This window comes from Vanacampus margaritifer, chromosome 1 (genome assembly GCF_051991255.1).
Source record: "Vanacampus margaritifer isolate UIUO_Vmar chromosome 1, RoL_Vmar_1.0, whole genome shotgun sequence".
Classification (NCBI taxonomy): domain Eukaryota; kingdom Metazoa; phylum Chordata; class Actinopteri; order Syngnathiformes; family Syngnathidae; genus Vanacampus; species Vanacampus margaritifer.
Window position 1 is genome coordinate 36,404,155 of NC_135432.1, and position 14,515 is coordinate 36,418,669.

The 14,515-nt window shown below is 40.5% G+C and overlaps 2 protein-coding genes across 9 annotated transcripts in view; both read left to right on the plus strand.

Annotated features, from left to right (window-relative positions):
• The first annotated feature begins 2,871 nt into the window (after positions 1-2,871).
• On the plus strand, positions 2,872-4,385 carry LOC144036722 (galectin-3-like). Its single transcript, XM_077547563.1, has 2 exons — positions 2,872-3,144; positions 3,524-4,385. The coding sequence occupies exons 1-2, from the start codon at positions 2,872-2,874 to the stop codon at positions 3,668-3,670; spliced, it is 420 nt and encodes a 139-aa protein (XP_077403689.1). The 3' UTR covers positions 3,671-4,385.
• Positions 4,386-14,067: 9,682 nt separating this feature from the next.
• Positions 14,068-14,515, plus strand: part of LOC144039022 (mitogen-activated protein kinase kinase kinase kinase 4-like) — a 55,551-nt gene continuing 55,103 nt past the window's right edge. For 7 of the 8 annotated variants that reach the window (XM_077551896.1, XM_077551922.1, XM_077551905.1 and 4 more), the window contains exon 1: positions 14,069-14,352. In XM_077551896.1, coding sequence (XP_077408022.1) covers positions 14,296-14,352 — 57 coding nt within the window. In that variant the 5' untranslated portion in view covers positions 14,069-14,295. Of the gene's footprint in view, positions 14,353-14,515 lie in introns of all 8 variants that reach the window. The other variant, XM_077551955.1, reaches the window with a different exon arrangement.

The window sequence follows — 14,515 nt, forward strand, 5'->3', positions numbered from 1 at the left end:
GTGATCTCTATGGAAAGTTTGTCTGTTCCAGGTACTGGAATAGGCCTACTGGTGAGCCGAACAATAATGGCGGAAATGAGCACTGTGGTCAGGTGGTAGGCTCATGGGCCTCAGGTCACTGGAACGACTTAATATGCAGTAACAAGCTGAAGTACATCTGCAAGCGCGCCAGCGGTGAGTCCACACCTTGATTTGTGGCTGTTACACTAGCTCCATTGCCGTGATAGGACGGAGGAGTAGTATTTTATTTTTATCTGTATTCAGCAATGTGTCTGTGGCTGTTGCCGTGTTTCACATGCTGCTGCTGTTGTTCTAGTGCTTTGCGGCGGTGCGCCGGGTTGGCGGATCTACAGGGACGACTGTTTCTACTTCTCTCGGGAGACAACACAATGGGAGGTGGCTGAGGACACCTGTCTCTCCATGGGAGGCCACCTGGCGAGCATTCAGGACTCCTCTGAACAGGTGACCCGCCCAGCTCGCTCTCTCCTCCCTCACTCTCCTCTGACTCTCCCTCTCTTGCAGTCCTGGCTGAGGTCACAAATTGGCCTTGAGGACTTCTGGATTGGCCTGACGGACCACATCAGGGAAGGAGAGTGGAAGTGGACGGATGGAAGTCCTTATAATCATTCTCTGTCGTAAGTAGCATACTTAAGCTTAAGCTTGTGAGCATCTTCGCCGGCTAGCTTGTGGGTGAAAGGCCAAAGGCGGCTACATGCTATTTGGCATGATCTCTATGGAAAGTTTGTCTGTTCCAGGGACTGGAATAGGCCTACTGGTGAGCCGAACAACAATGGCGGAAATGAGCACTGTGGTCAGGTGGCAGGCTCATGGGCCTCAGGTCACTGGAACGACTTGAGATGCAGTAACATGCTGAAGTACATCTGCAAGCGCGCCAACGGTGAGTCCACACGTTGATATAGGGCGGCATTACGTTACAATGCTATGCAATGCTATGGAGGGTTAGTACCCTCGCCCGCCTGGATACAAGAAAGGGATGTTGAAAGACATTCCAGAAAAGTATGGTTTGGGGGCTGCATATTGCGTCCCTTTTTCCTTTTCCTTTGTCCAAGTGAGGAGACTGACACCAAATTCCTGGCTGCAAATGTCACATTGAAAGTCAAATCAAATGCAATATTAATACATCCATGAATTATGTGGTTAATTGAACTTTAATCTCAAATAGGTGGGCTAAATTAAAGCCCCCATTATCCAGTATCAAGCACATGATCAAGGGCTCTGGAACATTATAGCTATCAACGGAGGAGACAAATCCAGGTCCAGAAAGTAAAAACCCTGCCACAGTTTGGCTTTAGCCCCTGATGCTAGCTAGCTCCCTAAATTATTTTTTTTGTTTTTTCCACTCACTCACACAAACAAACAAACATGGTCTCCCAGGCAGGGAAGCGAACCCACGACAACCTGCATCGCAGTTAAGTGACGGTTCCACTCCGCCACCTGAAAGGTATACAAGCACCATAGGAGCTAGCTAGGGCGCTAGCCAGCTAGCTAGCACTTTCTGGACCTGGATTTGCCACCTCTGGCTATAAATGTAAATTCAAGCAAAGGGCAGACTTCTGTATTTTATGAAGACACCTCATTTCGCCACCACATGGCCATATGTAGAAGTGCATGAAGAAGAACATTTGCATGTCTTCTAATGTGCTCTCTCGTTTCAAATGGACTGTATTCCTGCAGATGAAACCCGATGTCCTCCTCCTACTTGCCCTGATCCTCCTATCTATCATACTTGTCCTGATCCTACTACCTATCCCACTCTTCCTACTTCGCCGTGTCCTTCCTGTCCTGCTGCTACTACCTGTGACCCTCTTCCAACCGGCCCTCCGCCTACCTGTCCGACCTTGGAGACGTCAACCGCCGCTACGCCGACCAATTGGGAGCCAGAGATCTGCACAAGCTCCGCAGGGCAGCAGTCATGTTCCTCTCATGACATCACATGCTCGTGCCTGCTCGCCATGGCTGCTAGCCCGGTGAGTTGATCATTTGTGGTGTGATAAAGGTACACGTCTGCAACGGTACCGACAGCAGATGGCTAATTTGACATGTTTTTTATTTTGTGCGATGCCATCCATTACCGTTTTTCTTGATTCAAAACATGCAAATAAAATTGCTTGTGGTGTTTGGGTGGGCTGCAATGGATTGGTGGCATTTCCCTTACCAAAAATAAGTATATTTAAAGTTTTTTCCCCAAAATAACTTTACAATAAGCTTTTTATTTGACCATTTATGACTGAAATGCCTTCTAATGAGTACATTAACACCTTAGCTGTTCACAATGGGTACTCCTGCAAGCCTCTTGTCAATAGTTTTCAGACTGGATTCGAGTTAGAATTTCCTGCGCCCTGTCTTCAGATGTGGCTTAATGTGCGTGGTGTGTATGTGAAGAACGGTATGTGCAGTTTCATTTTTCGTCAGCAGGTGGCAGTAGCCATTCAAAATGGAATAGTCTAGTCAGTAGCTTTAATATACTTTATAATATACTTAAGTATTCTTTAAAGCATACTAAAATGTTCAAATTTAGTCCCAATGAGTTTACTTTTAGTACAAGTACTCTTGAAAAATAAACTTAGGTATACTTAAGTATATTCTATATTATGTACTTAAAGTATATTACTTTTTGGTAAGGGTTGTTACATTTTCATTGGGGAAAATAAATGGCTATGCAGATAAGTTGACCTCATTCAGGACATGTTGGCAAATACTTGTCCATGAAAAATTTCAGTTCTACACAAAGTGCATTTTGTTCAATTGTTTGTGTGCAGCGTGGTGGATTCAAAGGTGTGCTTAGCGACGGTCTCAGCGTGAACCGCAGTATTGCCATCAGAGGACAAGCCAATCTGAACACACAGAGGTATGTATAATAGGCTGCGCCCACCCCTCAACAAAGATGCGAGTGACAACATCTTTGCACATTTGTGCGTCAGGGTGATCGTCAACCTGCTAGTGCGTGACCTCGATGCTGACGCAAATGGCGAGGATGACAACATGACAGCACTGCACCTGAAGTTGGACTTTGAAAGCAGAACCATCACACTCAACTCCAAAATAGGCAACTTGTGGGGCCAAAGGCAGAGCAAGGAGTTTTCAGAGCAAAGCTTCCCCTTTGGACCTGGACTCAACTTTAAGGTCATGTCAATCACTACGTCGTCATTATGTGGAGTTTTCATACTCAAATGGCTTTTTCTTCCCACATTGGAAAAATGTGAAATTGAATGACAAGCAACAAAGCATAAAAAAGCTGAATGTTGCTTAATGTCAGAAAACAGCAATCTTCACTTAAATTTATTTTAGTAATATTATATAGAGGTTAAAGTGTAAAGTAAAGATGTCCTCCTCACTTTTGGTGACGGTTCCATAGCTTTCTGATATGAAGCAGTATTCATCTTTTTTTTTTTTACCTTTGACTTTGACTCACCATTAACATCGTCTGTCTGAATTTCAGGGTGTACCATTAGAAACTGTACGTTTGAGTACTTACTGACCCTGCTGTCTTGTTGCGGTCCAGATTGTCATCCGGTGTGACGCTGACGCTTTCCACACGACCTTCAACGACATCCACCAGATGGCGTACAACTATCAAGTTCACGACCTGCGACGAGTCAAGTGGCTGGAGGCGTGGCAGGTGTCGCTAACTGGCATCCACCTGACGTGACAACGTCGTCAGACTGCCGCTTCCTGTCTGGACGTCCATTTCTGTCGTCATGCTAACAGCAATTAGCTCGATTCTAATGTGCCATCTTCTGTTGTTTTCCACTGTTCAGATTAACGAGGCAATGATATTAAAATCTCACTGTACCATACTTTCATGGCAGTAGGCCACACCACGGTATATGTTTAAACGTTCTAATCACAATCATGCTGTGCAAAAGTTCATTTTCAAAAGTGGCAATGTAAATAATATCTTGTGTTGCAAGTGCAAAACTATCATGTTCATTTGAATGCTTTAAATTAGTGCTGTCAAAGTTAAAGCATTAACTAATTAATGAATCACAAAAAAATATTGCATTAATCATGTATTAATGCAGATTAATCGCAATATTAATTTTGACCACAGATTATCCTTTATCTTTACAGCGGTTGTTTACGTTAAAGGTTAGGTTGTGTTTGAGCTATAAACATAACTACATGCATTAAAGTAAAGCATTTAATAAATGTTTGCGTATGACATTCAGAATATTTGTTCATGTCAAACTATCGGGCTCTCTTTTTTTTCCATTTTAAATTATGCAAGTAATTAACTGATTAGAAAAAGGAGGATGAGCATGTGCAGTGGGTAACATTTTTTGAAGACGTGCTCATGACATTAAATGTCGAAAAAATTAACACATAACAAGAGCTCTTTAAATTTGGTGGGCAAAAAATGTTGATTAAAAAAACCCTTATTAATTAAGCGATTAATCGTGATTAATCAAAATTCTAAGATGTGATTAATCTGATTAATAAATGTAATCGTTTGACAGCTCTACTTTAAATGTAAATATGTTTTGACCATTCAGCCGAATTTCTTCCACATGTTATGTATTAAAGGGATACTTGACTCATTGAGCCATTTTCAGAAGTAAAAAGTTAATATTTTGCAATGCCTTTATACTTTTCAGATTCGTACCTTTAGAACATCAGATTTGGTCTGTTTTCCTAGTGTCAACTTTTGTGTGTCATATTCTTACCATTGTTGGTACTTATTGTCATTACCAGTGTGGTATGCGCTATCCTTACCATTACATGTATTGTTTCCTTAGTTACCAATGTTGGTAGAAAATGTACTGATGTAATGCAATTAACAATTCTTTACCTGTGGCAACACTCATGTGTGAATACTTTTGTATTTTTGTTATATTGTGTCCATGATGCCTAATCAGTTTTAAAACAAAAAGTTGCGAGTTAATTTTTGTTGGAAGTGGTGATTAATTGATTAAATGTGTGGGATTAAATAAATGTTCTTCTTCCCACTCTCTTTCAGGCATCTTGTTTCTACATTTAACATGTAGTTTTCTTTACATCTTTGTTACCAATGTAAATTGGTATTGTTGCCTGAAATAAACACAAAATGAAATATTTTGTCCAGAATGAATTACTAATAACTTCATTATTTTTCATTTGCAATTAATACTTTTAAAACCTTTTTTTCCCCACTTGTTGTTGACTGAAGATGACTTCACCAGTTCTGAGGAAGTAGGTAGCAACCAATCATGCCTCAGTTTCCTGACCAAACCCAGAAAACAGGTGAGCCATGATCAGGTCGTTCCCTACTTCTTGTCATCTTCTGTTGACAGCAAGTGGGAAAATTAATTTTTAAAAGTATTACATTTATATTAAAATAAAAATTAAAATATTACATTTTTACTGCTGAGAATGGATCAATGAGTCAAGTATCCCTTTAAGCACCATCTCCTGACTCCTAATGAGTGTTAGGCTAGAGGACATACAGGTAGTATAGAGGTTCTGAATGCCATTAAAATAAAGGTTGTGATGTTTTCAAGAAAATGTCAACGTCATACTTTAAATGTGAAATTCTTTAGTTTAAAATGTGCAAGAATAAGATTTAAAATAATTCAAATTTAAACATAAAATGTAACTCTAAAAATATATACACGTGGTCTCTCAAGTTAATTTGTTCATGCAGTGTTTTCTCTCTGCTTCTATGTAAAATGCTGAATCAAAATGCTGTTGGGGTGAAACGAGTGCTTGAGTAATTCAAGTACCTCGTTTTTTGTGTGTATTTTTTTAAAGGCATAAAAAATGCCTCAGGTATGCACTCATTTGGTTAAAAAGACAGTCAAGCCAGCCGCAGCAACACTTGTTCATGCTAGGTATGCACGTGACACGCAGGGAGAAGGTCAACTTCCAAGTAAACCTTACCATACCAAATAACATATGGACAATATTGGACAACAATGGCTTAAAGCAGTGATGGGCATACTCGGTCCTCAAGGTTTTGGATGTTTCCCTTCTCCGACACAGCTGATATATGATCAGCTCATCAGCAAGCTCTGAATAAGCCTGATTGTGTTGGAAGAGGGGAACCTCCAAAACCTGCAGGACTCTGGCCCTCGAGGACCGAGTTTGCCCATCCCTGTCTTAACGAGACGCTTGATTGAGATGAACATGGGCACTTACTGGTATATGAAAGGTCTCTATGTGAAAATGATGTCAGCAGTAAAATTCACCCCTCTAAAAAACTCAGTAGTGATTTAACCCGTTTTACATGACTACACATTTCACACGTTTTGCCCCAACCACTTTTTGTGTGTGACCTGCTTTTTCTCTTCATGTCACCACGTCAATGTCATAGAGGGAAAGACGCAAGCCTCGTAATTATATTTCCTGGCTTGTTTTGTCACGTTCTACTGTCACCTAGTGTCTGACAACAGTGACCAATCATCACATCAACATTATTATCATATTATGCACATTCTCTTGTCCACCTCCAGAGGCGGCTCTGGCTAGATTTGCGCCCTGGGCGAACATTCCCTGGGCACCCCCCCACCCTCACCCACATAAGCACACACATAACCCACTCCGCATACCCCTCTCCCCCCATAACCATCGAGCCCCCACACCTCCACTAAAAATGGACTCGCCACCCGCTTCCAACACATTATTTCAGTGCATATAATCATAACAGAAAAATGAAACTACAACAAAAAACTAAAAACAGTTAACTATTTATCAATCTGGGTTTTTCACACAGTTTAGAACTGGAATTAACATTAACAACAGGTGTGAAATGCTATCTAAAACTTGACTTTTCTAGCCTGCAAAATCATCAATGACACATCATCCTGCAAAAACTATTGTGCAACTGTTTGATTGATGCTGATGATGACAAGCCAAGCGAGACGCTTCTGTCACATAGTGGACCTCAACTACGTTCTATAAGCTTCATAATACACTAGAAATTATTAAAAAATCTATATCACACGTATCTTACAAAATGTCATGTCAAAGTATCCGACGTCGGCCAAATGTGACCGACGCCTTCCTCCCTGTGGCGTTGGCCCCGAAGTCAGCACGTCGCGTAGAAAAATGACGTAAATACACACCGCACCACCTATTGTCTACCTTCAGCGCAGGCGCGAGAAGTAATTCCTCTCCATACCATTGCCGGCGGTAGTCATTATTCCTAAAGGCAACCGGAAACCTCTTTACGGGGGACGGGATATAAAAACGTAAACAATGCATACCGGTTACTTTTTCTATTCACAACGTCCTCCCAAGTGAATGAAACCCTCCAGCTTTTTGCACAGCATCGTATATAAAAGTAAATCCTACCTGCTATATCAGAGGTGGGCAATCTCGGTCTTTGAGGGCCGGAGTCCTGCAGGTTTTGGAGGTTTCTCACTTCCAACCTAAGCTGATTCCAATCAACAGATTGTTTTCAGGCTCATGCAGAGCTTGCTGATGAGCTGATCATATATCAACTGTGTTGGAGAAGGGCAACATGCAAAACCTGCAGGACTTCGGCCCTCAATGCCCACCTCTGTGCTATATCCAATCACGTCCCCATGTCATGCCATAGTTTGGCTTTCATACCTTTGTCGGCAAACCCTTTAACGGTAACATCATACAATGTCGGTCTCTCTTGAACCAAAGAGACTAAGTCATCTTACCGATCTTCTGTCCAGACAGACATTGTATGTTCAAATGCGTAGGGTACAGCAGGGTGACGATGCGCAAAATGAGCGGAAGAAAATGGTCCAGACTTTCCATCAGTTCTGTTTATTAGCGTTCGTCACTTTCTCTTCTTGCCTCGTGCGCTGATTCGCTAACTAACAGCAGTGATCAAATGCCCCGACGCCGATTTCACATGTCAAAATTGACAAATTCCAACTCGATTAGTAATTTATACTTTGATCAGACGGCCCAACGCTGTCCGACTCCCGACGTCAGATTGGTGTATCTAGGACTATAGAAATCGGCCTACCTTTTCTGTTTCTCCTCTCCTTTTCTTTTTCTAAACCCTTCTATGTGCACCTTATGACTTCTTTTCCATCAGCTTCACGTGGCGTAAAAAAGTTTGTCTATCTCACTGATCTGAATATATGACAGTATAGCCGATAGGCCAAGACTTTTGAAACCGCAAGGCTGCATATTGCTCCTCCCAAGAATTGTTTCTCGGCACAAGATCCTATATTTACAGTATCGAAATTGGAGAACATTTGAAACAGTACTTAACAGAAACAGCATGATTTATGATGTTTTAAATTTGTTAAACATAAACCAAAAAAACTTTAGATATTTTACAATTTGCCTTAAATACATGTATAAATTACATGATTAATGAGGAAGAAACTTGTGTATATTCTTTTTATTAAATAATTATAACTATAATTCAACAAAAGATGCCTCTGCCAAATCTAATATTGGGGTCTAAGGAACTGAACGATAAAAGAAAATGGGGGTCTTCAAAGCAGCACATACCGTCCACTTTTTTTTTTTTTTTTACTTGTTAAAAAATAGTGACCACCCCGCCACAAACCCCACACCCCGGCCCTATACTAACTGCCTACGAGCTGTATATGTCTAATCTGTACGTATACCGTAGTTTATACAGTAGTCTGCTCGCAAGATGGGAGGAGCAACATGGCCGCCCTGTGACTTCAACGGCTTGCGGGCATGTTTGGCTGTATGTATGTATGGCTATTCAGTCATATATTCAGATCAGTGGTATATCCCTCGCCACCCTCCCCCTTGCCTACCTCTGCAGTCGCAAATTGACCTTGCCTCCGTAGCAAGTTGACGTGACAATGAGGGCACCCCAGCCCCTTCTCCATTAACTCAAACTAGCAAGTTACCATTGCATTGTTGTTTTTTTTAGGGTGCCCGTGCACCCTCACATATGACTGTGCCCTGGGCGGTCACCCACATTGAGCATAGCAAAAAAACGCTTCTGTCCAATTCAACCTGTGAAAATATGAAAGCGATCGGCACATTATTTGGGGTTTTATTGACATAATGTGTTTCCTATGAGGAAAAAACATCACCTCCACAAAATCGAAAACATATGGGGCCCTAAGCAAAATTTTATTTTGGGGCCCGCTATCACCGCCAATAATAGTGATTATTGGTCTTTCATACTCCTATAAACGTATTTCATGTTTTATTCTTTCATTATGAATTTCCTTGTAAAGCTATATGTGAGACATGTTGGTTGTTAGATTGCAACCCACAAAGATTAAAGGCTGCCAGACAACTGGTTTGCAAACTTGCAGGCAAAACTTTGAATACTCACAGCTGTCAAGGCAGCAGGTAATGTCCGGACGCTAAACAGACGAGGTTTGTAGAATGAAAGCAGCTTCTTACTAGTCAGACATGGGGCTGCGTGTCCCAGACGTCGCACCCGCCACTGATGACCGGTCAGCCAGCCCAGGAGCTCCAAATCGACCACTTATACAGCCATAACAGCCGGAGAAAATGCTGGCTTCTGTCCAGCCAGAAGTTAGAGAAAAGCAGTTCGGCGACACTATCGGCTAGAGAGCAGCACGACAAAACCTGGAGGTTGCCCTGTCAAAAAGTAGGACTTCGAAAAATCCAGCCCGCCTGTGTATGATGCCAGTGAGGTGTAGAAAATGTACGTGTGGGAGGACTTTGAAAAATTCAGACTAGAAATGTCCACTGTCGTGTAACATGTATGACATGACATGAACAGCTCGTTTGGACTGATGGAACGAAGTATCATCACGTTTCGAGGGTTTTATCAGAAATGTGTTGCAAAAATTGATGTAAAAATGTTTGATGATTAAGGGTGTGCCAACATCATGTCATGGGAAAGGATGGAATGTTGTTGTTGTAGTTTGAGGCCTCGACAACCGACACACGACAACCATTCTCCGATCACACGTCCGTGATGGCCTCAGCAAATTTCGAGGTAAATTAACATAGTTAACATAGTCACTATTTGCGGCTGTTTAGCAGGTTGAAATAGAAAAACAGACTAGCCCATGTTACAGATTGGAGACTTCTAAAACATTCAGACTTAGCCAGAATAGGAGAGGGAAATTTAGCTGAGTGAAAAGGAAAGACATTAAATTAAATGTAAGCCTCTCCAATTTTAGTCCAGTGTGCTTAATTTTTATTCGACTTTTGTGCGGATTAGCTACCCGATTTATTTCACCCAAAAGGAGCATAGTTCTTCAACATTATTTGCCTTTTTACTTTGGAAGTTGTGTTTTTACTCTGTCTTTATACCTTGAAGTTGGAGTTATTTATCCAAAAAACATGAGTATCTGGTTTTGATTCCAATGAGTGAAATTTATATAATTTCCTAATTTTGATTGTTACTTCACTTTTCCTTACTTTTACTTTTATTGAATGATTTAGAGCTTTGCCTTGCTTTATCACAATTTAACCATACTCAGGGGTTTTGAGTGATATTGGAAATGTTTTTTGATTTAAGAATCATTTAATCATTTATGCATTTTTATCCATTTCACTCATTTATTAACCAATTTTGGAAATTGTTTCTGATTTAAGAATCTTTTGATCATTTTTTTATTTATTTTTATCCATTTCATTCATTTATTAACCAATATTGGAAATAGTTTTTGATTTAAGAATCATTTATCCATTTTTATCCATTTCATTCATTATCCAATATTGGAAATTGTTTTTCATTTAAGAATTATTCTATCATTTATTCATTTTTATCCATTTTACTTATTTGTCAACCAAATGTATTACTTTTGAATTGTAATAAAACTAAGACAAATTTGATTACTTTTCGGATTGTTTTCTACCACCAATAGTATAGTTTTTATACAAATTTACTGTTGGTTAGTTATAGAGAGATAACTATGCAAAGTAATAATAAGCAACTTAATCTGGAATTGAGATGAACTATTTCATAGTATTTTCATTTATTTGAAAAAGGCATAGCCTTTGAGGAGTTGAGATAGTTACTTAAAGGTAACATTGAGAGTTTATTTCTTTTTGACGAAATTAACTCGATAGTTTGTAAACTTTCTTTAGATTTTAGATTTTTTCTAACCAATAAGAGAGTTTCCATTTAATTATTGAATTGAATTTAAGTATGATTATTACAATTCTTATGTGGATTTGTGTAACCATAGATACACTCAAACATGATTATAACTACTACATTTACTATTTTTAGACCAAATTTGAGTAATGTGTAGAAGCTGCAAGGTAAATAAATTTTGTTATTCATCATCTCTTGTTCACTACGATATCTATCATAGCCATACTCTTGACAACCACTTAGATCTTTATTAGCGAATGAACAACTACTGTATACCTTAACATCGGTAACTGCTTTTCCCTCAACCTTTAAAGTTACATAATTTAATTAATTAATTAATTTTAATTTAGATTAAGAAACAAGCCCGAGGGGGGTTCTCAAAAAACACATGAATTTATTTAGGTCTTAACAAGTGCAACGGATCATTTAGAGAAGGAGCCGCTGTAAAAAGGGCGTGTTCAGATTATATCCTTATTTTGAAAAGGTTATTCATTAAGGGTTTATTTGAAGCAAGACCAGGCTGACGCTCTAAAACTGGCGCAGTGAGAACCTAAACGAATCCTTCTCGAAGCGGTCTTGGAGAGCCCCCGTCAACTCCTTGGTTTTGACAGTGTTATTGCGGGTGGAAATAAAGGGGAGCTTTAACCCTTTGAACAGAGATTCGGCAAGGTAAGCGAGATCCGACACCACTTAAAGGGCAACTCAACAAGAAATCAGACTCTCGCGCCACCCTTCACTAAGATTTGAAATCGGCGCTCAAAGGGGGTGTTGCCTGGAGAACTGTTGGGGGAGAGGGTTGGCCGTGGTCTGGCTGTGATTGACAGCAGCACGTGCTAAGAAAGCGTTTAAAGAGGCGTGTACGACACTGAGCCAGTGGGTGGCGGGAGCGACTACGTCCATGATCCACACAGGTGATATAGTCTGCAACTTCTCGTGTAATGAGAGGACAAACAGCCAAATTGTGTTTATCTCAGTGTTTAACCTTAAGATGGCACCAAACACTTGGGTTTTGCCCCAAATTCAAGCTTTAAACAAACATGCACTAAATTTAGTGTTGAGTCACCCTTCAAATATTGGTGCCGATTAATTGCTGTTTTTAGACATGATTAGTGATAGAGAATTATGTCTGGTCCTGCCTGTGATGTGTATTAAGACATGAAGAGGGAGTGGGTGGTGGCTTACTATACTGGTTATTACTAGGGATGTAATGATATCCAAACATCACAATACAATATAATCACGATATGAAGGTCACGATAATTATCACGATAATATTGTGTGGAGGTTCGCGATATAAAAAAAGGCCATAAAAAAAAAGAAGGGAAAAAAAAGCTCATACAAAAAAAAGCACAATATGTGCTTTTGTACATAACAGCAATGCATCTAAACCTCCTACAATCTCTAATAATACTTAATATTGAGACACTTACTTGCTAATGCATGCACACATTGAGTTCCTCCACATATTGACTCGGTTCACAAGCATATTATATTTCCCTTCATCTGACCATTAGCATGGATATTTGACATACAAGGGTCAAAACTAACCTTGCTCTGCAAGATGAATTCTTGCGGTATTTGTGAGTTCACAAAATCCCGAGAATACATCTTGTACTGAGCCCGTTAATTTCCACCGATCGGACCAATCACAGAGCGACATTGTGTTTGGGGCGTGATATGCAGCTGTGATGAAATGAGGAAGCTGGACGCCGGGGGGAACAATCAAGCCTAACTTGGACGAATGGACGCTGCAATTAATTCTGTTCTTGCAGAATTAGTCACCGTTTCCTTGTTGAATGTTGAACAGCGAAAGGCGCTTCGTGTATATTAAGCTGGTAAAGATGTTCGTGCTTGACGAGAAGGAAGACATTTTCATCCGTGGCCGTGATTGGTCAGAACAAATGTGTACAAGATGCAGCATCGTCCAATCAGCTCGAAGTATTGTACAGAATGCCCCGCCTTTCCCGAGCAAATCACCGCGGAGCAGTCCCAGATTGATATTGTGGAGAACTCCCTTGAGTGATGATGAAATTGTGGCAATTTTATTATCGCGCTATCACGATATTGCCGTTATCAGTACATCCCAAGTTATTAGGAAGGGCCTTTTTTTGTGTGTGTGAATGAGTTATTTATTTATTAATGATTTCTCCAAAACAAATTAATGAAATTGAAAATGCAAGCTAATGTAATTTTCCTGATGAAAAAATACAAGACAATTTATGAGTGAAAAATAGGCCTTCACGGCTGGAGTTTCCTTTTAATTAATGTACTGTAATTGTTCATGTGTGTCTGTCCTGATTTATACTACTTTTATGTATTTATGTGGAAATGTCATTGGATCCTCATAGCTAGACTTTTGCACAGTATTGTATGTCAAGGTATTAAGAATTTATCAATGTACTAAAAAAAACAAATACTGTACGTTGTTTGTGCTTATTTTGTCCCATTCAGGCCACCTTAGAACTACTGCATCATCCAGTAGACAGTACATACAGCCAGGTATACTGTATTGACTGAGTAAGTGAGCATCACTTCTGAGGTGGCTCAGTCACTCGCCACAGTTGCCACACCCTTATCGACCAATAGTGACAATGTAGTCTTCGTGCGCATGACCAAGCGTGCGGATGGGGTTGTACATCTCTTACGAACTACGTGTAGTAGCTGGTAATTGTGGTGTAATGTATGGTGTATTGGTAATAGAGTGATGATCTAAATCGACTTGTCCTTGCTAGATGTGTGGAGGCCCAGTTGTCACCTGAGTCTTCGGAGCGGTTCAGAAGCGCCGCTGGTTCGGCTCTATTAAAATTGCGTCAAGCTATTGAGAAGAGGGCAAAAAAAAAAACAAAAAAAAACGGAAGTTGGGCACTAATCCGTTCAGTGTAGAATATTGAAAGAAAGGGTCAACATTGAGGCTCATAAAAACAAGAAACATCACTCTCTGATAAAATATTTAAGATTGGTCATTTATGTTCACGTTGAGTCACAAGAAAATATGTCGATTGCAATAAAATACAAAACGCAATCTCCAGAAGGAGAACTTTTACGTTGAAATATTGTTGGCGGAAGTCATTAACCCTGATTCAGGACACAGGCTAGGCGGCGAGGAAGCTAACAGGGAGTCCGCTGCTGCCACCTCAACATGGAGTAGGAAGAGTCCAGAGTTCATTGCCAAAAAGCGGACTCCGCGCAGAGGAATAGGCGACAGCCATTAATTCAATATATCCGCTGAGCTCCTGGCAAATGAGACATTCGTGGACACGTTATTAGCTGTAAAGGGAAACACGGCTTTTGTATGAAAGATGGCGAACGACTCCCCAGCTAAAAGTCTAGTAGACATCGACTTGGCTTCGCTGCGGGTGAGTGCCTCCGACCCGAGAATGTGTGTTTTTCAAATGTTTTCTTTGCGTGTATTTAACGCTATTCGACAAGCCACACGCCGTACTGTTTGGCTAACGTGAGTGGCCTTCATTCGAGGCACAGATGTCTCTCTTGTCTCGGGCGAAGCGGTGAAAACGAGCG

Coding starts and splice junctions, on each gene's coding strand:
- LOC144036722 (XM_077547563.1), top strand. CDS start 2,872: ATGTATAATAGGCTGCGCCCACCCCTCAACAAAGATGCGAGTGACAAC. Junction 3,145..3,523: donor GACCTGGACTCAACTTTAAG/GTCATGTCAATC, acceptor GTTGCGGTCCAG/ATTGTCATCCGGTGTGACGC.